The 22,857-nt window shown below is 43.6% G+C and overlaps 1 protein-coding gene across 1 annotated transcript in view; it reads right to left on the bottom strand.

Moving 5' to 3' along the window:
- Positions 1-22,857, bottom strand: part of Gpc6 (glypican 6) — a 1,011,294-nt gene that overhangs the window by 68,944 nt on the left and 919,493 nt on the right. Inside the window, exon 6 of the mRNA XM_027394047.2 lies at positions 21,859-22,002. Coding sequence (XP_027249848.1) covers positions 21,859-22,002 — 144 coding nt within the window. The remainder of the gene's footprint in view (positions 1-21,858; positions 22,003-22,857) is intronic.

Here is a 22,857-nt window from a genome sequence, read left to right as displayed (position 1 = left end):
ACACACACACACACACACATCCACATCCACACAGGTAACACAGACACACAGGTAACACAGACACACAGTTAACACACACACAAGTACACACACACACACACACACACACACACACAGAGGTAACACACACACACACACATCCACATCCACACAGGTAACACAGACACACAGTTAACACACACACAAGTACACACACACACACACAGAGGTAACACACACACACACACACACACACACACACACACACACACATCCACACAGGTAACACAGACACACAGGTAACACACACACACACATACACACACATGTACACACACACACACAGGTAACACCCCCACATATATATATTTGCAGATCCCTTCAGACAAGCGTCTGCCTGGTTCTAACTCAAACAGAACTTGAGGCTTTCCCAACCCCATTTCTAACAGGCACTTCAGTTTCTTGAAACAGTCCGCCAGCTACAGAAAATATAGACCTTCCAGCTGACACACGCAGCACACGGAGCAGGTCAACATCCCGGATACACTTCGTGCACGGTTTCTTCTCTGCCCCTTTTGAGAGTCCACAGGGAAAATCATGGAATGTGAAGCTCGGCATCCTACGATTGGTCCCAGAGTTGTGCTGCTTCTACCGTGATGTGCGTGGACACCACCCAGAGCCCTGGCTATCTGACGTGATAGGCTTGGGGTGGACCGAGCCTCTTCATTTTAAACAGTGAACAGGAGAGACTGGTCTAAGAACGCCATTTTGAAAGGCCGGGAGCAGCGGTTGGCAATTGTGGCTTCCCAAATACAGAGAGGCCCAGGGTCATTCAGGAGCGAAAGGGATCAGCACCAATGGAGGCCGGGCTGAGTCCAGCATTTTCTGAAACGTCCAGGAGATGTTAATGTGGAGTCAAGGCTGAGAATTGCTGCCCTGTAGGCCCTGAGAGGTGAACTGACCACCCAAGATTGCTTGGCCAGTTCCAGTCAGGGGTTCTAAATGAGGGAAAGGGCCTTGATGGCCTGGTGAGCATTGGAAGGGCTCCTAAGAGCTATTAGCAGGCAGGTGGAACCAAGGTGAAACTGCCTCGTGTTCAGAACAACAGAAAATACTCAGGGAGAAGAGGGAAGGTGGGGCTGACATCAATGTGGGCAAAGCAGGGAGTTTGTCTCTGATAAAAAGCCCTCTTGGGAACCTTTCTCCATGAAAGCAAGCGACTTGTCAGGAACAAACTCACAAGGTACTACTACCTCGCTATCTATCCATCCATCCATCCATCCATCCATCCATCCATCCATCCACCCATCTATCCATCCATCCATCCATCCATCCATCTATCCACCCATCCATCCATCATCTGTCTTTGTATGTGTGTACAGTGTGTACAGTGTTCATACCTGCATATGTCTAGGACTTGAGCATATGCATAGGATGTGCATGTGTATACAGTGTGTGTAAGTGCAGCATGTGTATGTATTCATACCACGGTGTGTTTATGTGTACGTTTAGGCCAGAGGACTGTGTGTCCCTCTTCTCTTTCCACCGTGCTGAGACAGTCCTTTGCTGTTCACTGTGTATGAGTCAGGTCAGCTTGACCTGTGAACTTCTGGGGACTCTCTTGCCTCCATCTCCCATCTTGGTGTCTGAACCTTGATATTATAAAGGAATGCTTCTATGCCTGGCTTTACATGGGTTCTGAGGACACAAATTCGGTCCTCTTGCATATGTGGCAAGAACTTTATCACTGAGCCAGCTTTCCCAACCCTTAAAGGCACATTTACCTTCAGAAATGTACAGTACCTTCAGCTGCCTAACATGATCAAACTTTCAAGGCTGAAATCACATTTGGCTTCCTTCCTGCCTCTTGGGAGGCTCAACAAGCCATGTATGTGGGAATGGACAAAATTTCTGACCCAGCGATTTCTTTCCCATGCAGGACCAAGGTTAATGGAAAAAGAGGAAAGGAGGAAATACACTTAGGGAAATTTATAAACAATCCATGATTTTCTGAGTCCCTGAAAAAGGCTCCCAGTCTGACTGTGAGAGTGGGAATCAATGTCCTTGTAGAAGTACATATCTCAGCTACATTTGCACAGTTGTTTAACTGTAATTGTTTGGGATCTGATCATTTTTCTCTCTCTGCAGATCCTGTGGAGAATCAACTCCCCCTGGGCTGAAGACCTTGGCTGTGTAATTTGGGACATGCTTCCTGAAAGAGGAAGCAAGGGCATGTTTCTCCTCCGAGAGTGAACTTGGATGCTTCCCAGACTAAGCAAGTGGCAGCTGTTCAGGACACGGCGAGGAGCAGACCTGCTCTTGGGAACTGCTCCTTGTAGGTAGAAGATGGGAGGGACGTGGGGAGTGGTGGAGCCTGGGAAAACTGTGAGCTCATGTGAAAATTTATAGTCTTGAGCACACGGGGGACCCTGCTTTTGGCCAAATGATTTCAGAGGCTTACATTCAAGCATGACTTTCTCCTCCTCTATTCTTAGGAGATGTTCCTGAGGAATTTGTTTGTTTGTTCTAACTTTCTTTTGGGTAACAAAGAAATATGAGGCATTCACTAAAAGACACTATCTTGCTATTCTGACAAGAAACTAAAACTTTGAAGGCTGCAGTGCCTGGAGGAATGGGCTCGCGTCTGCTTTGTTCCAATGGCTCCCTCAGAGCCCTCCCCAACACAGCCTCACTGTCCCCTCAGGATTGACACCTGCAGGGTTTGTTTGGTCTTCAGCTCTTGGTTATACCTAGATGGAGTCACTCTTCAAAATCCTGCACTCATGTAGACACTCATGATTGGTTTGTTTGCAGATTGCTGAGCTTTTAAAGTTTATTTCTTGCTTTAAAGACACATCACATAGGCTCAGTGAGGGGATGGGTCCTGCCTAAGGCTACACATAGCTGTAGAGCTCAAAGTCAGACTGGAACCCAGGCCCCTGATTCCTAGTTACCCCTCCTTCTATACCAGGCTATCCACTTAACAGACTGCACAACCTCACAACAGAAAGAGGCCCCGAATGGGAAAGTGCCAAAAGCAGTAGAAGGGCCACAGGAGGCTCTGGAAATAGGATTTCTTAGTGTGTTTACCATATTTATGCAACCCTTTTACAGAACGACTTGCAGGAGGCAGGGCTGAGCTGCTGTCATGGGGGGGGGGTCTGCTTTTGCCTTTGTTTCTGACAAAGTCAGGGAAGTGACACAAGACTGCAGCTGACATCGGCGAGCCTCGTATCAGAGGCAGCCAGAATGTAGAGTTTGTACCCCACATTGCCAAGACGTCTGACGTGAGCCTTTTTTGTCTCTGTTGGAGAACTTGCTTTCAGATGAACTCTATCATGCATCAGCCACGAGGTCTTTTATAGTTGTCTAATACAGTAATCCTCCAAAGATATAGCCACAGGCTGTATTAGTCATGGGGATGCAGAGATGAAAATGGCAGAGAGCTCCAAGTCAGCGACAACCCACCTAACACAGTAGGAAGCATACATCTGAGTGGCTTCATAGCGTATTAAATACATGGATTAGGGGCTAAGAAGTGTGAGCATTAAGTTCTGATCCCAGAACCCTTGTAAAGTGTGTGGCAGGGATGGACAGATCTGTGACTACAGCACCAGGGAACCCCTGAAGTTTTCTGCTCAGCCAGTCCAGAAGAACTGGCAAGCTCTAGGTTCAGTAAGAGACCCTGTCTCAAAAAAATAAATGAGAGGAAGGAAAGAGATGCCAGATGTTGACCTCTACAACACACACACACACACACACACACACACACACACACACACAGACACACACACACACACAGACACACACACACACACACACACACAGACACACACACACAGACACACACACACACAGACACACACACACACACACACACACAGACACACACACACACACACACAGACACACACACACACACACACAGACACACACACACACACACACACACACACACAGACACACACACACACAGACACACACACACACAGACACACACACACACACACACACACACACACACACACACACACACCCCACACCATATACACAGACACAAATATAGATGTCTTGTCCTCAGTCTTCTGTGGCTGATTTATTATACCTCTTGGTTGGTCCTGCATCTTAATGCAGGTGACCCACATGGTCAGAACGCTGGTCTAGCCTAGCAGGCAGAGAGGCTCTTAATAAAAACAGCAACAGCTCTTGCCACAGCAGCGGGCTTCGTAATGCACCACATCTCTGGGAGGCCAAGGAGGTTACCCTGTGCTAATTTCTATCTCACCAAATTCACAGGGGAGGGTGAGGAAGCACGTGCGGATGGAAAGTCAATTTTAACATCTCCAGGTGTGTAGTGTGGCTCAGCTTCTCACAATTAGGAAGCCTCTCAGTACGGTCACCTCTGCCCTAAGAGGAAGGTGATGGGGCTGGTTAGGGAAAGGGGAGGAGGTGAAACAGCTTGCACTTATTCTGCTTGGCTCTGCGACACACAGTCTGTTAGTTAGAGAAACAGAATTGGGAGCCCCTCACAAAAGGAAAAGATGAGCTCAGGCTTGCACCTCTGTTTCCAGCCAGTCTGGACACCCAGTGTCCCTGGGAAAGGGACAATCGGGCTAAGGTGAGGAAGGTGGAGAGGAGGAATGGAGGCTGAGGGCCCTGGAGGAAGCACAGTGACTTCCAAGGCCTTGGCAGTTTTGAATGCTTTGCTTTTGTTTTAGCTCAGAGTGTAGGAAATGAACCGTGATATGAAAACACCTCGGTTCTTGCGTTGTGGCCTAGAATTCCGGGAAAGAAGCCCCAGCTGTGAGGTAGCCACAGGGTGGGAGCTAGAGAGAACAGGAGAAGGGAAGCAAGCAGCCCCCAGAACCAAGCGGATGGGAACATCTGGGATGAGGTACTTGGTAATTAATCATCTCTGTGAGACTCCAGTAGTCCCCAAGTCCCTCGTACAGGGCAGTTTGCGGACACAGGGGACAATACCACCATAAACGACGCCAGCAAAAACTGGCTACACAAACAGCCCTGCCCAGCAGAAGGCATTGGGTCTGGTTTCGAAAATTATTATGTGTGAAAAAATGCCTGAGGAGTGCCTCAGAATATGTCCCAGAGAAAGCCAGAGTCCCACATTTGGACTGAGAGTGTTTGCTGTCTCATGTTGGTGGAGGTGGTGTCCAAATTGTAAGCCTGACTCCACTGTGAGAACTAGACTGTGGATAAAATAGCGTGGGAGCCGAGGAAAACTCCCCCTTTCCCATGCTTGTGTTTGGAGTGGGTCTCCTGGGAGGAGGGGACCTGAGTGGTTGTGGTGATCCTCAAAAACCCATGTGCTTGCAAGGTGGGAAGAGTTTAAGAACTCTCACCACTTCTGCTCACCTTCTTGGCTCTCCCCCTTTCCTGTTCTTTTACCTGAGAGGGGAAAGATTAGGGCACTCACTGATCCCTTAATCTACACTTTTAGCAGAAAATGAGAACATGTGAGAAAGGGTTCCCTGTAGGGCTTAATTTAAAATGTATTCTTGCAAAAAATAGCAGCTGTAGTTGACCGACTACAATGAATCTTCCACCCTGTGACAGGAGAGGCGGCTGGGTGTGTGTGCATGTGTGTGTGAGAATGTGTGCCTGTGTGTGTGTTTCAGTGTGTGCAAGCATGTGTGTGTGTGTGTGTATGTGAGTGTGTGGGTGAATGTGTGTGTGGTAATATATTATGATTTATTAAAGCTTGCCTGAGGATTCAGAAAGCAAAGTCAGCCACAAGCCATAGCATCCAGGCAGGCACACACCTTTAATCCCAGCAGCCAGAAGCTAGGAGGTGGTGGTACACACCCTTAATCCTAGGACCCAGGATTAAGAGGTAGATGGATCTTGTGAACCCAAGGCCACCCAGATCTACACAAGAGCAAATCAGTCTAAAAGAGAATTATAGCTCACACTTTTAATCCCAACATTAGGGAAGTATATAAGTTCTCAGGGAGGCATTCATGCTCCAGCCACTCTGAGGAAAGGTTACAGACTGAGGCTTGGTGAGAGCTCATAGAGACAGGATCAGCCTTTCCAGCCTGAAGTAAGAGCAAGTGGCCAGCTGCTTTGTCTTTCTGAACTTCAGTTTGAAGTTCTAACACCAACATCAGTCTCTGGGTCATTTATTTTTTGTGTTATGTGTTACGTGTGCGTGTGGGTGTGAACGCATGTGCTCACCTGTGAATGCACGTGCCTGCAAAGGTCAGCAGGGAGCATCAGATCCTCAGAAACTGGAGGTCCAGTTGGTTGTCAGCATCCAGTCATGGATTATGGGAACTCTACTCTGATGTTCTTAACTATGAGCCGTTTCCCCAGCCCCAAAAGCATTCATTGTCTTTGTGACAAAGAATGGAGAATACAACGAGTTTGATTTTATTTTTCTTTATTTTTTATTTTTTTCCTTTGTAATTTTATGGCTCTTCCTAATTCTGAAGTATGTATTATTTCAGTATGTACTAATATAGACACAGGCCACATATACTTCCAATACTCTTGATTTTAGCAGAAGGAAAAAAAGAACAAAAATGTGTTACAATCAGCATGGCACTGTGTAAAATTGATTACTAGGTATGTCACCAGACTACAGGTTGAAAGGCAAAGAACTGATTTTGGCTCTGAGCTGTCGTGATTTGGGGATCTGTCATTTTATTGCTGGATCCTGGGAACGTAGGGTGTTAGCCTGAAGTGATGATCAGCCCCTTCCAAAATGTGGAACACAGGTTCTGGGTTGTTCTTCCCAGGGTCTCTGAGTAGCGGGCATGGCTAGCTCATGGCTGTCTTCCTCTGTTCCCCCCTGTGACTATCTTGAGGGAGGATCCACATTGGTGGTAAGGAAAAAGCCCATGTCATTTCTTGCTCTGGTTCCCAAAACACACTGGTGCTCTGAGAACTGACATGAGCCAGCCCAAAGCATCGGTGTTGCTGGTAAACGAAGAGCCACTAGAGTCACTTTGCTTCAAGAGGGTTGGAAAGCAGCTGGCCACAACTCAAGACAATGCAATCCTTTGGACACAGAAGATGAACATATAAGAACTGATTCAACCCAAAGTCAGTTATCCTGAGGGGCCCTTCAAACTCCCACGGGTATTTTAAATTACTGTGCTGAAAACCTCTTATCGTTTTCAATCAATAGACCTATGGCTTTTACTCCGAGTGCACAATTTAGAAAAAAAAAAGTGCCTGACAATACTAGGAAGCACCCCCAAATGGATGTTTGAAACCCAAGGTTCACAGTCATCAGCCTTTGAGAACAGGTCAACAATGTAAGGAGAAGCAGACTTACAGAGCCGGTCAAATATTCTGGGCACATTCCCAGTAGCCACTGGCACTCAGAGCCCACTGCCCTTTGTCTCCCTGTCTGCAAAGATCCCTTCTTTGTTCCCCTTCAGCTGAGCTATGTGAGGGAGAGCTCTTTTCCAGGTTCTGTCATCTGTGCAGCGACGTTACTCTGGACTGTAAGACCAGTGATAGCATCAGACAGGCAAAACCCACAGTTTCTACTTTCCTTCCTTCCTTCCTTCCTTCCTTCCTTCCTTCCTTCCTTCCTTCCTTCCTTCCTTCCTTCCTTCCGTTGCTAATCAAAGCCTATGAAAGCACCAGGCCACAGAACAAAGCCTATGACAGTGCCTTGTCACCTCTAGGTTGACCTTTGTTGACGGTAGACATATCACAGACCATAGAGGAGTGTTGCATTAGGCGTCTAGGAATGGAAACCAGCCCTGGGAGTTTCCTTGTGGCTGACACCAAGTGACAGCAGGTTCTGGCTGCTCCCAACTCTGCAAGTAAGGCAGTGCTGTGCAAACCATCTGTCTGTCCTGAAGCTTCTCAAGCATGTTGATGCTCTATGAGAGCCTGGGAGGCAAATCCTGCTGCAGACTGAACTCTGCTGTTTTGTAGGTCGGACAGACAAACAGACAGACAGACAGACAGACAGACAGACAGACAGACAGACAGACAGACAAGAGAATCCACTGGACATAAATCCAGGAGAAATGAGAAGTCTGGGTTCTTACACTGGCTTCTTTGTCACTTGTCCTTGTGCCTTTCATCTGAATGTCATGCTTCTGTCCCAGTATTTTAAAAGGAGAGAGGTCAAAATGGGGGAACATAAAAATAGCTGCAAGATTTTTCTTCTTGTTGTCAGTCCTGTAGTCAAATCTACTCTCGAAGCACTGATCATTGTGCAGGCAAATTGCAGTCAGAGACATGTCCCTGGTGTCACCTTCAAGGGATTTTTAAAAGAGAGCTATTTCAAATGCATTTCACCTTCATATTCATTCCTGTCACCTAATTTGGGTTTTTCATATCATCTGCCCATACTTCTACCCAGCCTGGCTTGAACGTGTTTTAAAAGCCTTTCTTCAGCAATGCGGGCAGTGACGGGAGGCCACAGGCATGCACCTCACTCTCAGCGATATGTCCCTCATCTCTTTATATGCCATCCTTTCTCTAAGTTATTTTCACCCACTGTTCAGCTGCACCCTTCTTGAATACTTTCACATAACCCGAGTCCCTATCAGCTTCTCCAATGTGCACCCTGGGACATGTGACCACCAGCTTGCTCTGTGGCTATGTCTCAGAGAAGCTCTGCTGTTAACTTTATTTGACAACAGAGTGGGAGGTCAGCATCTACTCACTCCTGTTTTCTACAGGTCCTCAGTGGCCCACCCACCTGCACTCATCTTCTGCGGCTCATTTTCATTGCAGAGCTGTGAACCCTAACTAGACACTTATGTACAGACCCAGGGTTGGGGTAGAAGTGTTTGCCTGCAGGCTTGTGTTAAACTTATTTTCTGCCAAATGCCTGAATCTTTTCAACCGAATGCAGTTGGTAACTGCCTACTGTCTGCTATTGTTATCTCTGCTAACACTGGAAATAATGACAAGATTTGATGCAGGGTGTGGCTCAGTAAGGGCATAAAGCTTTCTCCTTACACTGTTACATCACACATATTTGACAAATGTTTCTCTGGTCAGAAGATGAGACAAGACTAAGAAATCCCTTAGCTACCACATGGCCATAATGTGGCCCAGGGCCAGCGTCATCTCATGCGCCATTTATTAAAAGATGTCCTAGCTGATAAGAGACACAAAGCTGTAACATGAAAAGTGCCTTTGAACTAGGCTGAAATAGTAATTGACACACCTGACACAAGCAATTGGAGATCATAGTATAAGCAGTGTTTCTCAATGACTCCAAGCACCCCACATTCCAGAGGTGACAGCTCAGCTTGTGATTTTCTTTGCACAGTTGGCCTGGGTTGGAAAGTATATGGAGGAGGGGCTTTCCAGGTGCCAGCACAAAAATCTCATGAATGGTCTACTTGGGTTTGCTTTTGTGAAGGCTCTTTGTAAGGAGTGGCATCTTTTAGTGAAAATTTGCCATGGGAGAAACCCACCAGCAAGGAATTCTAGAGGTGTTCTCTCTCTCTCTCTCTCTCTCTCTCTCTCTCTCTCTCTCTCTCTCTCTCCTCTCTGTCTCTGTTTCTCTCTTTTTCTCCCTCTCTCAGCCTAGATCTTAAACTTGGTAAGACCTTGTTCCTATGAAGGGCTTGGGTCAAGAGGCTCAGGCTTGTTCATGTTGGAGTCACAGAGTTGGGAATTTGCCTATCAGGGGTTCATGTAGGTGCCTTGAATGCTGTTAGCCAACAACACCAACTACCCTGTAGCTCAATGGGACAACACTTTCTAGAAAAGTTAAAAGAAACAGAGGACCCATGTAAATAATTACTGCAATGCTCTTATGAAAAATGGACACTTCAGTAGGATCTGAAAACATTCCTGGTGAAGGAAGTTACCCTGTGTAAGTGTGTGTGTGTGTGTGTGTGTGTGTGTGTGTGTGTGTGTGTGTGTGTGTGTGTTTCTGTGTATTTTTTGGAAAATATAGAAACCGGATCCCCTAACAGCTCTGCCTACTAAAATCAACTAACACTACCACATGAAAAATAGAAATTATATTTTTAAGGAGTCAACAGGTTGGCAAGAAAGTGAGAAATCTTCAAAGGCATAAAGCTAAGTAAAAATGAGACTACACTAGGAAAAAGAGCACTGAGGCTGCTTTTTGCCAGAAGGACAATCCTCAGACCTAGATGCCTTAAGCTTTGGCTTTAATCCACTTGTAGGTTTAGTAAAGGACAGAAGATTAAAGTAAGGCTGTAGGTGATGAGCCTGCATCAGTGCCCCAATAAACACTACTGGGAGTATAAGAGGGGAACATTCAAGGTGAGCATGAAGTATATATAACCTTCAACACAGGACAAAAAAGAATTTCTACTGAGTGTTCAAGGAATACACACACACACACACACACACACACACACACACACACACACACACACACACGCAGTTGAAATACAAAGAAATAAAGTACTATTCTTGAGAATCTGCAGACCTACTAAACAAGACCAGTACACTCTTCAACATTCAAAGTGTAAATTTAAGTGTAAAGTGAATGTCTTTAAAATGGGAAACATAGAATTAGGAACATGAGAAGCAGCAAGATGTTAAAGCTAGCATATCTGAAAGGAAGAAATAAACACTGTAAATCAGCAATGAGATCCATGTACACAGATGGATTAAATGGAAAGTTATGTATCATGGGAGAAAGGTTTAATCAGCTGAGGAGGGGACTGAAAGAAATGATTCTTGTCACAGCAAGAGACAAGGGTAGGCTGAGAGTCATGGAGAATACAGCCAAGCAGGTGCCATACAATGAAGCAGGAACAGAGGAAGAAAATGAAGTAGGTTGAAACAATATTTGGAAAAGATATTGACTTAGAATTTTCCAGAATAATGAAAAAGTGATCAGATTCTGAAATTTCATCTTACGTGAGTAAAATAAGCAAAAAAGTTTACATCTACACTCTAGACTTAAAATACAATTGTAGAACAAAGGTCACAGAGAAGGAGAACTTAAAAATTTAAACTGTATTTGTGTGTGTGTGTGTGCGTGTGTGTGTGTGTGTGTGTGTGTGTGTGTGTGTGTGTGTGTGTGGTCAGAGAACAACTCGCTGGAGTAAGTTTTCTGCTCTAACGTGTACCTCAGGCATTGAATTCAGGCTGTCACTCTTGGAGGCAAGTGTCTTAACTGCTGAGTCATCTCACTACCCAGACCTTTTTAAAAATGGAAGTTAAAAAGACTTATAACTGTGTTGCCTTATTAAGAAGTCTGTACCGATGAGAGGATGAGGACTTCATAGCAGTGTCTTCTTCTAGAGAACAGGTGTAAACAGAAGGTTTGATTTTCCCAAGTAATGTGTGTCTTGTTCTACAGACAGCCTCTGGGTCTTGGTATTTTACGTGAGATCAATTAAAGCAGTTTGCTGTCTCTATTTCTTTCCCAGGGTTGTTCCAACCCAGGTCCCTTTTCCCTAGCACTCAGAGAACTGAAAAAGAGAAAGACAGGAAGTGCTCATCTTTTCCAGTGAATAGATTAGTATATTTCACAAAAATGAATGCCAGCTCCTTTGGGGGAGTTTTCTGAGGTCAAAATCCTTTAGAATAAAATTTACAAAGTCATCAGTTTCCTGCCTCATTACACATAAATAATTTATGAATTTGTATTGTAATTTTTCTCCCAGTAGGATCAAAGCTCTCAGATTTTTCAAATGGCTTCTGCAAAAGCCAAAGACACACACATTCCCTAGACTTTTCATTGCAATCGATAGGTTTCCTGTTGCTGTCAGTCTTTGCAATTTCCCTGATTAACCTGTAAAAAGCATTCTCCTTCATGGACACTGCATAGAGATAAACTAGTGCTGTAAGAGGAGACAAGGGCAGGTTCCAGAACACAACTTCTCAAGAATCTTAAATGATGATGTATGAATGAGGGAACAATTTGATTTGTTCCAACAAGGTTGACCCAGAAAGGAGAGAAGCAGAAAAACTGCTTCTCCTAAGCAAACATGACATGAAGTCATAAAAGATAGGTACTCTTAAGTCTTCTACCTGGAAGCTGCCCTGAAATTATGCATTGTCTGGATCCAAAAGGCGCTTAAATGCCAGTAATAAAACGTCTTGACTCATCCTGTTTCCCTATGGCCACTTTGCCTCCTACTTGTCAGCAGTAACTTTTACATCCCTCTTTGAGACACTAACCTCGGATCTGGGGTGAGGTGTCTATGCTGTGGTTGACTCAGGACTGAATGCCAAGTTCAGAGGGACTTCATAAGTGGCTGATGCTAGAATGCCCAGTGGATTTAGACAGAACCTGTGCTGTGATGGAGCAATGCACACACTTTTTGTTTTCGCCAGTCCTGGAGACCGAACTCAGGATTTTGCAACTGCTGGGAAGGCAAGCCCTCTACAGCTGAGTTACATCCCAGCCTCCCCATTTCTGTCCATGCTCATTCTTTCAAAGATACATAAAAGGACCAGCCCATGGCATACCGACCATTACGGCATGTTCTGATATAAATTATAGCTAATCGTATTGTCATTTTCCATGGATTTGTGAGCTCTGACTCTGTCACGTGAGAGCCAACAAATACTTCTTGAATGAACAAGTGACTGATTACTCTGTGTGTTTCCAACACAAGACTTGTCTTTGGGAGTGTGGACAATAATGCAGATTGTCAGTTTAAAAATCGTGACTGATGGGTGTAGGGAATTTGGAGGGGGCGGGAGTAGGGAGTGTCCTTGAACAAATTTGTGCATGTATGAAATTCTCAAAGAGTACAGTTTCTTTTTTGTTTTGTTTTGTTTTTTGAGACAGTGTTTCTCTGTGTAACTTTGGGGCCTATCCTGGCACTAGCTCTGGAGACCAGGCTGGCCTCGAACTCACAGAGATCCGCCTGCCTCTGCCTCCAGAGTGCTGGAATTAAAGGCGTGCGCCACCAATGCCCGGCACAACCAGTACAGTTTTTAAAAGGAGAAAAAAAAAAAAGGACAGTGTTGTCGTCACCAACATGTGTATTTTCTATCTGCATGAGATACACACCAGTGTCCATCACTGACTTTTGGAAGGGCTCCCCTGGTCACATGACCCACTTTGGCCAATTAGATATGAATGAGGGAGGTGATGTGTTCCTTCCAGGTGGAGACGTTCACAGCTACTGCTCTTATGTTGTCAAATTCTCCAACCAGTGCCTCATATGAAGCTCTGTCTAGCAGTGTCCCTGTCACCCAGGGTCCTGGAGGAAGGGTGTTGCAGACCCACAGTCAACCAGTGGGCATTTGACGTGAGTAAGAAGCCAGTGTGTTTGATTGTACACCACTGTGGGATCTTCTCAGGTGCAGCGTTTTCTTTGTGGTTCATCTAGATCAGCATAGCCTTGAAAACTATTCTGAAGCTGTTACACACGTGCAAGACATCCTCTCCCCAAGTTTCTGCAACATAATAATTGTGGAGTTGCCTCTCACAGTGCATCCATTTTCTAATAGCTTGACAAGTCTTTAAGTTGTAAGAAAACACCTGTGGAATCAGGCTTTTGATGACAATGACTGTGAATGAGCTTAAGTATAGATTTATTACACATTGCAGATATCTCACTACTTTTAACGTTCATGAAGGGAAGTTAATTTTCACTCAAGTGGGTTTCTTTTCATTTGGTTTTCTCTACAATGTTTATGCCTGAGGTTTATTGCTAGCAGTAAAGAGTGTCCAAGTATGTTATGGGAATAGCCAAATTCCCAATGCTTTAAAATATATTCTATGGGCCCTAGAGTCCGTTAAAAGCTGATTGATTATACAGAGAAAATATCAGAACTGGTGGATATGAAAGATCCCATTTCTTCAGCTCCGTCTCTCATAAGCGTGAACATCACATTGGGGAGTTGTGGAGCAAATGTCTCAGACAGCTTGGAAGAGAAATTACTGCAGGTTTTCCATGACAAGAAAAAAGGTCTGAAAGCTAAGCAATATTTAATAAAAGGCCCATGTCAACTGACATGTCACATGAACGAACCTTTTTAATTTAAGTAGTTTAGTGAGGCTTGCTTGTTAAGTTTTTTTTTTTTTTTGACCAACTCACTGAAACACCAGTTTCATTTCTTGATAACAGAAGATACCAGGAACAAGTAGGCAGATGAACTTATTCATTTGAGTAGTTTATAACTGACAAATTAAAAGTTTCCATTTAATTTGTTAAAGACTTGGATAGAAAGTTCTAGTGTGTGAAAGAGAAAATGAGCTGTTAGACACGGCCGATGCCAAGGATGCTACAGCTGTTTAATGCATTCAATCTGCATATTTTGTCAATTATTATTCATTTGCTAATATTCCTTCTCCATTTTGTTTGGTGTACTCTATCCTCAAACATGAAATCAAATTCCTATTTACTTCGCTGCTCTAATAGTTTAGGAAGCCCTATGTTAGCTACTGTTCCCTGGAGGAGACAGAGCGGATCTGACTGACATAAAAAGCAAAGTAACCCTCCCTTGTTGATAATGCCAGCACTAACATCTCGCTGTGAAGTAGCTCTTATGTGGCAGGGAGTTTTACTAAGTGCTATGCGATAGGAAAGAATTCAATGCATACATGTGTGGGTTGATTGGAAGTATAGAATGCATCACTTCGGCTTTTTAGCTGAAGTCTAGGAATCCTGAAAGAAACTTTATAAAGTCTGAAGCAGAAAGTAACTATATACACATCCTATAAAATAGACCTGGGTCGATAATAGATAATAGTTCTATGTAAGTCTGAGCACAGAGCATTTCCTATTAATGGCACGCAGATCGCCAACGTTTTTACTGAAGCATTTATGAGGTCGGAGGAACGTTTAACAGAGTCGAACAGGATTTTTTGGGGGGTAGATTGCCTCAAGACTGACTTTAGACCACTCCTACTGAATGAAAACTGTGCAAGAGGCTCCCCCTTTAAAATGTGCAGCGTGATTTTATGAAGCTGCCGGGATGCCTGGGCCCCTCTGGACTTGTCTTTGAAGCAGTGATGGCGACTAAGCACGTATCATGTTCCAGGAAGTTACGTGGCCAGGTCTCTGAATTGTCTCCTTTCTCCTGGTGGTGTGCAAGCCCGCTCGACGAAATCTACTTTTCTGTGATGTGCCCCGAAGAGGTGGGATGGTCTAGCATCTGTCAGTAGGAGCTGAGGATTCCACGACAGTCTTTCGGTGGGTTTCCAGCAGCGCTCACCATCGAATTAGATTTGTGTATCCTTCAAAGCCACAGAATAAGCAGCCGATCGTGGAGATAAGTCACCCTTTTTATGGGTGTCTTCTGAGGGCCCCACTTGGGCCCAATCAAGTGCAAACCCGCTGAATGGAAAAGGCATTTCTTTGGGGCCTCATGCTGCGCATGTTTCGGGTAGAACAGCAAGAAACAGACTGGATAAGTCGGGTGGGATGGTTTTCATGTATTTTTATTTTCTCCTGGCTTTGAAAGCACACCGCATTTTGCTGCTGTTATTTCCAGTGGTGGAAATGAAACTGGGGTGTCTCAGTGGGGTTTATGGCAAACAGATAAAGCAGGTTCAGGCAAGACAGGGCAGCTCACGGTCCGAAGGGGACAGGGCAATGGTGGTTTCTTCACAGGGCTGAATGGGGCATAATTTACTCTGCGGCAGCAGAGCCCGGAAGCCAGGCTAACTTTGACCCACTTATCTTTAGGAAACTAATTAAAGAATCTGGTTTACTGTTGTTAGGGATGTTTTACTTTTTCTTATTCAGGCTAAGCAAAGATGTAAGGGCAAGTGTGTGTTTGTGTGTGTATGTGTTTGTGTGTCTGTGTGTGTTTGTGTGTCTGTGTCTGTGTATGAGTGTGTGTTTGTATGTGTATATCTGTGTATGAGTGTGTTTTGTATGTGTTTGTGTCTGTGTGTGTTTGTATGTGTTTGTGTATCTGTGTCTGTGTATGAGTGTGTATGTCTGTGTGTATATCTGTGTATGAGTGTGTTTTTGTATGTGTGTGTTTGTGGTGTTCTGTGTGTGTATGTGTATGTGTATTTGTGTGTCTCTGGGTGTGTTTGTGTATGTGTATGTATGTTTGTGTGTCTGTGGGTGTTTGTGTGTCTCTGTGTGTGTCTGTGTATGAGTATGTGTGTTTGTATGTTTGTGTGTGTTTGTGTGTGCATGTCTGTGTATAAGTGTGTGTGTTGGGATAGACAGTAGAAGAATCAGTTTCTACCTAAGGAGAGGGGATGAATCTCTAGAAAATAAAAGGGTTTCTTAACTCCAGCTTGACACCCTTTTGAAATGCAAAGTGGCAGAGCTGCCGGATGCACGCTCCTTTGAGGTGGCAATGGAAACCATGGCAATCTGAAATGAACAACTGTTTCCCAGTCCTTACAGCCCAGGCTTCCTAAATCACATCCAAACGGCCCCAGAGAGGCATGGGAGAACATTTTTTATGACTAGCATTTACTCCAAAAATGGTATTAGCCACCAGGTGAAAAAACAAGCCCAGAACGTTTGTTGCCACATCCATTTTGTGTCAAAGCAATAAGTTAAAAAGGTTGAAGTGGTGCCTTCTCCTCCTGGTGCTGGAGAGTGGACCTTGGGCTGTGCATATACCAGGCCAGCACTATGGTCCCTTCCCAGCTCCAAAGTACGGAACTTGATGGAGTTTTGCCAGCCTTTTGCTGCTATTACACACTTGCTTCTACTCAATACCAATGAATTGAAGATGCAGCAGGGTTTTGGGTTTTTTTGTTTGTTTGTTTTTTTTTTTTTTTGAAAGACCCCATCAACAACAGAATTTGGGGTTTTAATGTTTGATGATAGTACACAAGGGAAGTCACACAGATTAGGGGTGCTGGTGTGATTACATTTATCCCAGTACATTGAAGGAAGGTGCAGTACTTGGGGTGGAGTTACAAGGTCATGGTTACCACCTGCTGAGGAGACCACACTGGAACAAATGGTGCAATTCACAGGGAAGAGAAAACGTCACACCTGGCCGCAGCTATCCTGCCTGAAAGAAACCTAACTTGCCCAGCCATGGTTTCACCCCTCATCCTTGAGTCCCCTGTCTTCTACTCTCTCTCTCTCTCTCTCTCTCTCTCTCTCTCTCTCTCTCTCTCTCTCTCTCTCTCTCTCTCTCTCTCTCTCTCTCTCTCTCCAGGTCTTCCTTTCTAGCATGTTCTGTTCCTGCTGGAGATTTAACTCTTAGATTCTCTTACCTCACCCAAGTGGCCTGGGCTAAGATGTAACCATGGATGGGTGACTATTCCGAAAGGACAGATTCTGTTTGAAATGAATGAATTCTGAAGGTGAACTTTCACACAGTACTAATACCACCTAGGTTAAGGTAGTGGAAGAGATACAGAACACTATTATCGCATGGGAATGCTCACTGAGTAAGTATGTACTCCTCCAGTGACAGTCACCTCCTTTACTGGCCCCCGGACATACGTAGTGTACATGTCTTTGTGAGATTTGTTTTGTTTCAGACAGGATATGTAGCCCTAGGCTGGCCTCAGACTCTCTAGGTAGCCCTGGCTGACTTTGAACTGGGATTACAGGTATGTACCACACTCCTGGCTTCTGAATACAGGTCCTTCTGAAGGAATGTCACCTTCATGAAATAGTATTGTGAAAATCACATTCTATAATGATTTAGTTAATGGGAAGCAGTCAAGGCAACATAGAGTTCTTGTCCTCATCCCAATACAGACCATTTTCAGATAAAACCATATGTAGTACTCCTGCTCACAATTCTCAAACACACACACAAATAAACAAAAACAAAACCAAACTAAAACTGCACACCCAGTATATTCAAATACGATCAACAACAATTATATATATATATATATATATATATATATATATATCATTTTGTACCATAAACTATTTTTAAGCCCCTAAACTCTGCAAGTGCCTGCTAGTGGAAAAAATCAGTTCCTTATGCATGAGAGTCGATGCCGGTTTGTTTTTTATTAGTAGTGAGTTAATTATCGTCTCAGCACAAGAAGGAAAGGCCCCTGTAGCCCACTGGGATGGGCTAGTTTTTCAGGCAGATGACATAATCTGAGCATTGGAATAGAATGTTACTCAGCCACCAAATGTGGCAGAAACCCTTGAAGATTAGATTGGAAACCTTGCCATGGGGAAAGAATACCAAAGCAGTTACGAGCCGTAAACACCAAGCAGAGAGGAAACTAGCAAACAAGTTGCCCCTGCACAGTGGTCGACTCGCCCCAGATAAAGGAAAGGGGTTGGGATTAGGGTCAAAAGGGAAGGTGACATTTCTCAGGAATATTTCAGACAAATGGGATGAACAAAAGAACGAGACCAGTGCTTACACTATGCTGCATGGTCCTCCAAACAGTCCTCTGGGAAGCAAGAGGAAAACAATTTCAAAAGAAAAAGAAAGAGAGATTATTTTATACATCGTAGCACAGCACAGGAACAAAGCATAGACTCATCGCTTGGCTGATATTCCATCCACTCTGTTCACATTCTTAGTGACTCGGAGAACAACCAGGAAATCTTGACACCAGGACAAGGTGAGATACTTACTGGAGTTGCTTTGGATTAAATCATCACAGCCTGATGAGTTAACTTCCAAGTCTTTTTCTTTTTCTTCTTAAGGTTGACTTTTATAAACCACATTCCTCTAAGGGCTGTAATTTAGAGTTCAGATCTGCCCTAATGAAAACGTTGCTGTAAGTAACAGACAGTCCCTGCCTGAGTGTTCAGAGTGAGCACATTGTGCTCTAATTTTCTGAGCTCTTCGTCTAATTGCCTTTCGGGAGAACAAGGCTCACACCTCTGTATGCACAGACCTGAGAAGCACAGTGACTTTGTGCTGAATTAGTGTTGTGCCTGATGTTTCCAGTGAGGGGGAACTTTCTACACTCTTAGCTTTACATCAGGTACTTCAGAGGAGCCTCAGAGGACACATTTAGGAACAGGAGAAGAGAACCAAACAGTGACCTCTGGCCCACTTAACTGGAAACCGTTAGTAGCCTGTGGGGACAGGAGGGCTGCTGGGTGAGATATGGCAGTGAGGCCAGCCTGTTAGCTAGATCAGGTGATGGCCTTGGCACCCTCAAGAAAGAGAGGCAGTGAGGACTCCGATACTTCCCTAAAGCCAGCTTTCTATCAGTGGCTAAATTTACACAAATTCAATCTTTCGGTTTTGGAAAACAAAGCATGACTTGAGGTTAACATATTTGAAGGCTGATGGTGAATGTCAACAGCATTTTAGGTCCCCACAACTTTCGAAGAACGAGTGGAAACTTTTCCTGGTGATAGAATTTCCAAGCTCCTTAGGAAGGGACTGGGCCTTTTGAAAGATACCATGTTTCTTTGGACTCTGAGTTTTAGCAGTGACTTGGGGTTTCAGACCTTTATTTCTAAAACAAACCCCTTAATTATCAGCTCACATAAAAAGAGAGTTTTACACCAACAGACATAAGAACATTTGCCAACAGATCCCAGAGTCAATACCACAGGCACTAATTCAAAAGGTGTCCAGAAGCCACCTTCCAGGAGCTTCAGAAGGAAGGTATTTTCAGGTGGGTGAGTGGAGAGCTAACTCTTTTGATGTCGGCTTTTAAAGCATTTTCTCTGTTGAAACAGAGACATCTTTTCTGATTTCTGCCTTTCCTTGGACACATGCTTCCTGTTAATATTCAGGAAACATCTTTTCAGGGCAAAATTAAAACAAGAGTAGGTATCACAAGGCTTGTTTATAAACAGTGGGGACAGGCTGGAACAGAGGACAGACCCTTCTGGAGAATGCACCCGGGTTTCCCCTTGAACAGGTCCATGAAAGACCACACTGGTCTGCTCAGCTCTCCTCAGAAGGCAAGCAAGTGCTTGAAGAGAAAAATGCCTTAGGGAAGCCAGGGGCTGCAAGGGAGCCTCTGAAGGAAGCTTGGGGCCAGCAGTCTATGTCTTAAGGATAACCTTAATAGAACATGCTTTGGTGTGTGAGCAACTGATCTCAGGAGCAAAGGAGAGCAATTGGAAGGAGGCTGGATGCTACAAATGGCTATTTCTCAAATTTGAAAAGAGATCAGAATTTCACAGTATGGAATATGCACAAAACCTCGGTTCTCATGTACATAGCCTGAGGTCACGCCTTGGAGGATGTGGGTGTTATAGCTGATGGAGAGCACTGTACAAGACATTTAGGTCCTTGTGTGAATACCTACGCTCTCAGGCTGGCCTTGGGTTTTTACATGTGACAGGTGATTAACCATTGCCATTTATTGTTTGAAAACGATTGATGGACATAAAATAGAATGTCTTCCATCAATTTGCTGTCAGTATTTTTCTGGACTCCTTCTGGGGGTGCATTTTGAAGGTTACTTGGGAAAACTGTTTTTTTTTTTTTAATTTTAAGGTTCAAATCCCAGCTTTCATATCTGTCAGACTTTGAACGTCATGAAATTGTCAGTGCTCTATTTTATTTAGTTTGTCTTTTACTACAATAATACTATGTGGAGTAGCAGGATTTTGGGTTGTTTTTTAAATGTTTGTTTTTCCTTATTTTATTTTCTTCATTTAAGGGTATGTGTTTACTTAGCCTGGAGAATGCTTCTCTGTTTCAAAGGAAAAATATTCATTGATTGTAGAGGATATCACAACGGTGTCCAAATTTAATGCAATTTAACCAAGTGTATAATATGCCCTCGTTCTTTGAAAACTTTATTTACCTATTGTGGTGAGAAAATTTAACAGGAAGTTTCCTGTAAGAGATTTTTTTGAAGTGTGTAAAACACAATGGTTCTATGTGGGCACAATTTTGTACATATGCTAGCTACAGTGAGATCAAATCTCTACTTGGCAAATGTTTCTGTGTAGAGAGAGACAGAGCATTTTTTAAAGTAGAATCCAAACAATGCACTCTGCAGAAAATCAACATTCTTGGAAAAACCTGACCAAGTCATTGGTTGGCAGGTTAGAGTTGGTTGCTTTAAAGAAAAACTAATTTCAAATTTTCTTGGCAATGTGATAGAGGATGGGAGTGAGCGGGGGGGGGGATAGGGCGGAGTCATTGTGCATGTCATTCCCTTTCCAAAACCTGTGCAGAAGAAGGATTTCATTTGCTAAAAAAGGGTAATAAATCCAAAGCATAATGTAGCAGTTAATGAGAGCAGCTACTCTTTCACTTTGACACTTAATGGATAGACCTTCATGTTGTTAACGTTCATTTGATTTTTTGTATGGAGAGAAATGCTGACATGTGCTTACATGCAGGCCAAACACAACCAATTTAATCTTACGAGTTCTACACTGTAGAAGGGGTATTAACTAAAACCATAAAGCCATTCATAACAGTGACTAATAAACGTATTTCACAACCAACAATCCTCAAGATTGAGTTTATATGACACAATCAGACATAGTTCAAATGCTGCACAACACTATGGCTTTATCTGCTAATTTTTACATCAAGATAATTGGCAAAGCAGCGTTCACCACGATAACAGCACAGGTGTATGGATTGGTTATAGCATTAAGAATTGAAAACATTGCATTTGAAGTATTTCATCAAGCCATATTTCTTTGAAGTTAGGAGATCTTAATTTTTATGCCAAACTTTGTTTTTTAAAAACACATTAAGAACTGTATTGATTATGTATATAGTAGCCGTCATCAGATACATTTTTTTCCTGACATAAAAGCCACCTCACCCCTCACACACATTTAAATGGTCTTAAGATCCCTATTTTAAAAAGACATTTAGGGAAGAAAAAAATAACATTAATTAGGGATTTCCAATTGCTCTTCCAGTGACTACTCTTAGTCACTGCACTAGTGGATTAGTAAGTAGTCTTAAGGGTTCCAAAATAATGAAATCCATGATCTAAAAGAAAAAAAAAACCTTTCCTGTCAACCACTATAATTGAGAACAGGAGCAGGTACAAGAATAAGATGGCTTTAACAACCAACTTTAGGAATCCCATAGTCTAACTTGAGCTAGCCTCACATCATCGATCGGACTACTCACCAGCCGGTCCAAGCTCGTGCCCGCTGCTGTTGTGGGTCTTTCCTCAGGGTTGTAGGGCCGGAAACGTGTGTTAAAGTTTTCTGGAGCTGAACGAGCAGATCTGAGAGCCGGAGCAGGTTTGGGCTGGCCGCAGCCTTGAAAAACCTAGGACAGAGTGTCAACACAAAGTTGACGTTAAACTCACTGAAGCACGCAATACAGATCTCTGCACACTTTTTTCATGAAATTCTTCCTTCCAAAAATCTCTAATTTCTACTTTTTAAATTTAAGGATGTATAGACACCAGTAGGAAAAACATTGCCGCATGAATATAGAGTGACTAGCTGTATGCACGTTTTGTTCACAGTTTTACCACATAGAGCTGGTCCTCATTATCTTCAAATTTCATATTTGCAATGTGACCCAATGTGCATGTTCTCAGGTGATATTGAATTAAGTCCCTCTCTCTTGTAGTTTCCGTCTCATGCTGTAAAGAATAGCCCTTTTCGTGGTCTACTTAATCCATGTTCTTACACTGTGTGTGTTTGCTCTGTGATTTCACTGGATAAATGGGTCCCTGATGTAGACACAGTTTACGCACTGTCTAAAGTGCCAGACACCAGGAAGGAAGCGGTGTGTCTCACAACGTGTGTTTACACGTTCTACATGCACTTCATTCAACTCTTGAGTTTGATCTCTTGAGTTCAGTGTTCATCAAGCACGAAGATCTTAAATAAGGTCTCTTAAACTAAAACAAATTCGAGCACATGCCCAGTTGGCTTGTCATATGCTAAGCAGCAGCATTTAATCCTGGGTTTCTCTTAGGAATTAGGATTCAGGGTTTGCCAAGTCAGTTCTCATGACCATAACAAACATAACCACTGCAAAATAGCAGGAGCCAACTATTAAATATGGGGATGATAACAGATTCTTCATAGCATGGTTTCAGTATTAAACCAATTGTGGCCCAGACTCTTGTGTGTGCTTGGATGTGGCATTTAATAAACAAGCATTTGGGCA

This window comes from Cricetulus griseus (genome assembly GCF_003668045.3).
Source record: "Cricetulus griseus strain 17A/GY chromosome 1 unlocalized genomic scaffold, alternate assembly CriGri-PICRH-1.0 chr1_1, whole genome shotgun sequence".
NCBI lineage: Eukaryota > Metazoa > Chordata > Mammalia > Rodentia > Cricetidae > Cricetulus > Cricetulus griseus.
Note: the sequence above shows the minus strand (reverse complement) of the source record. Positions and strands in the feature narration are given on the sequence as shown.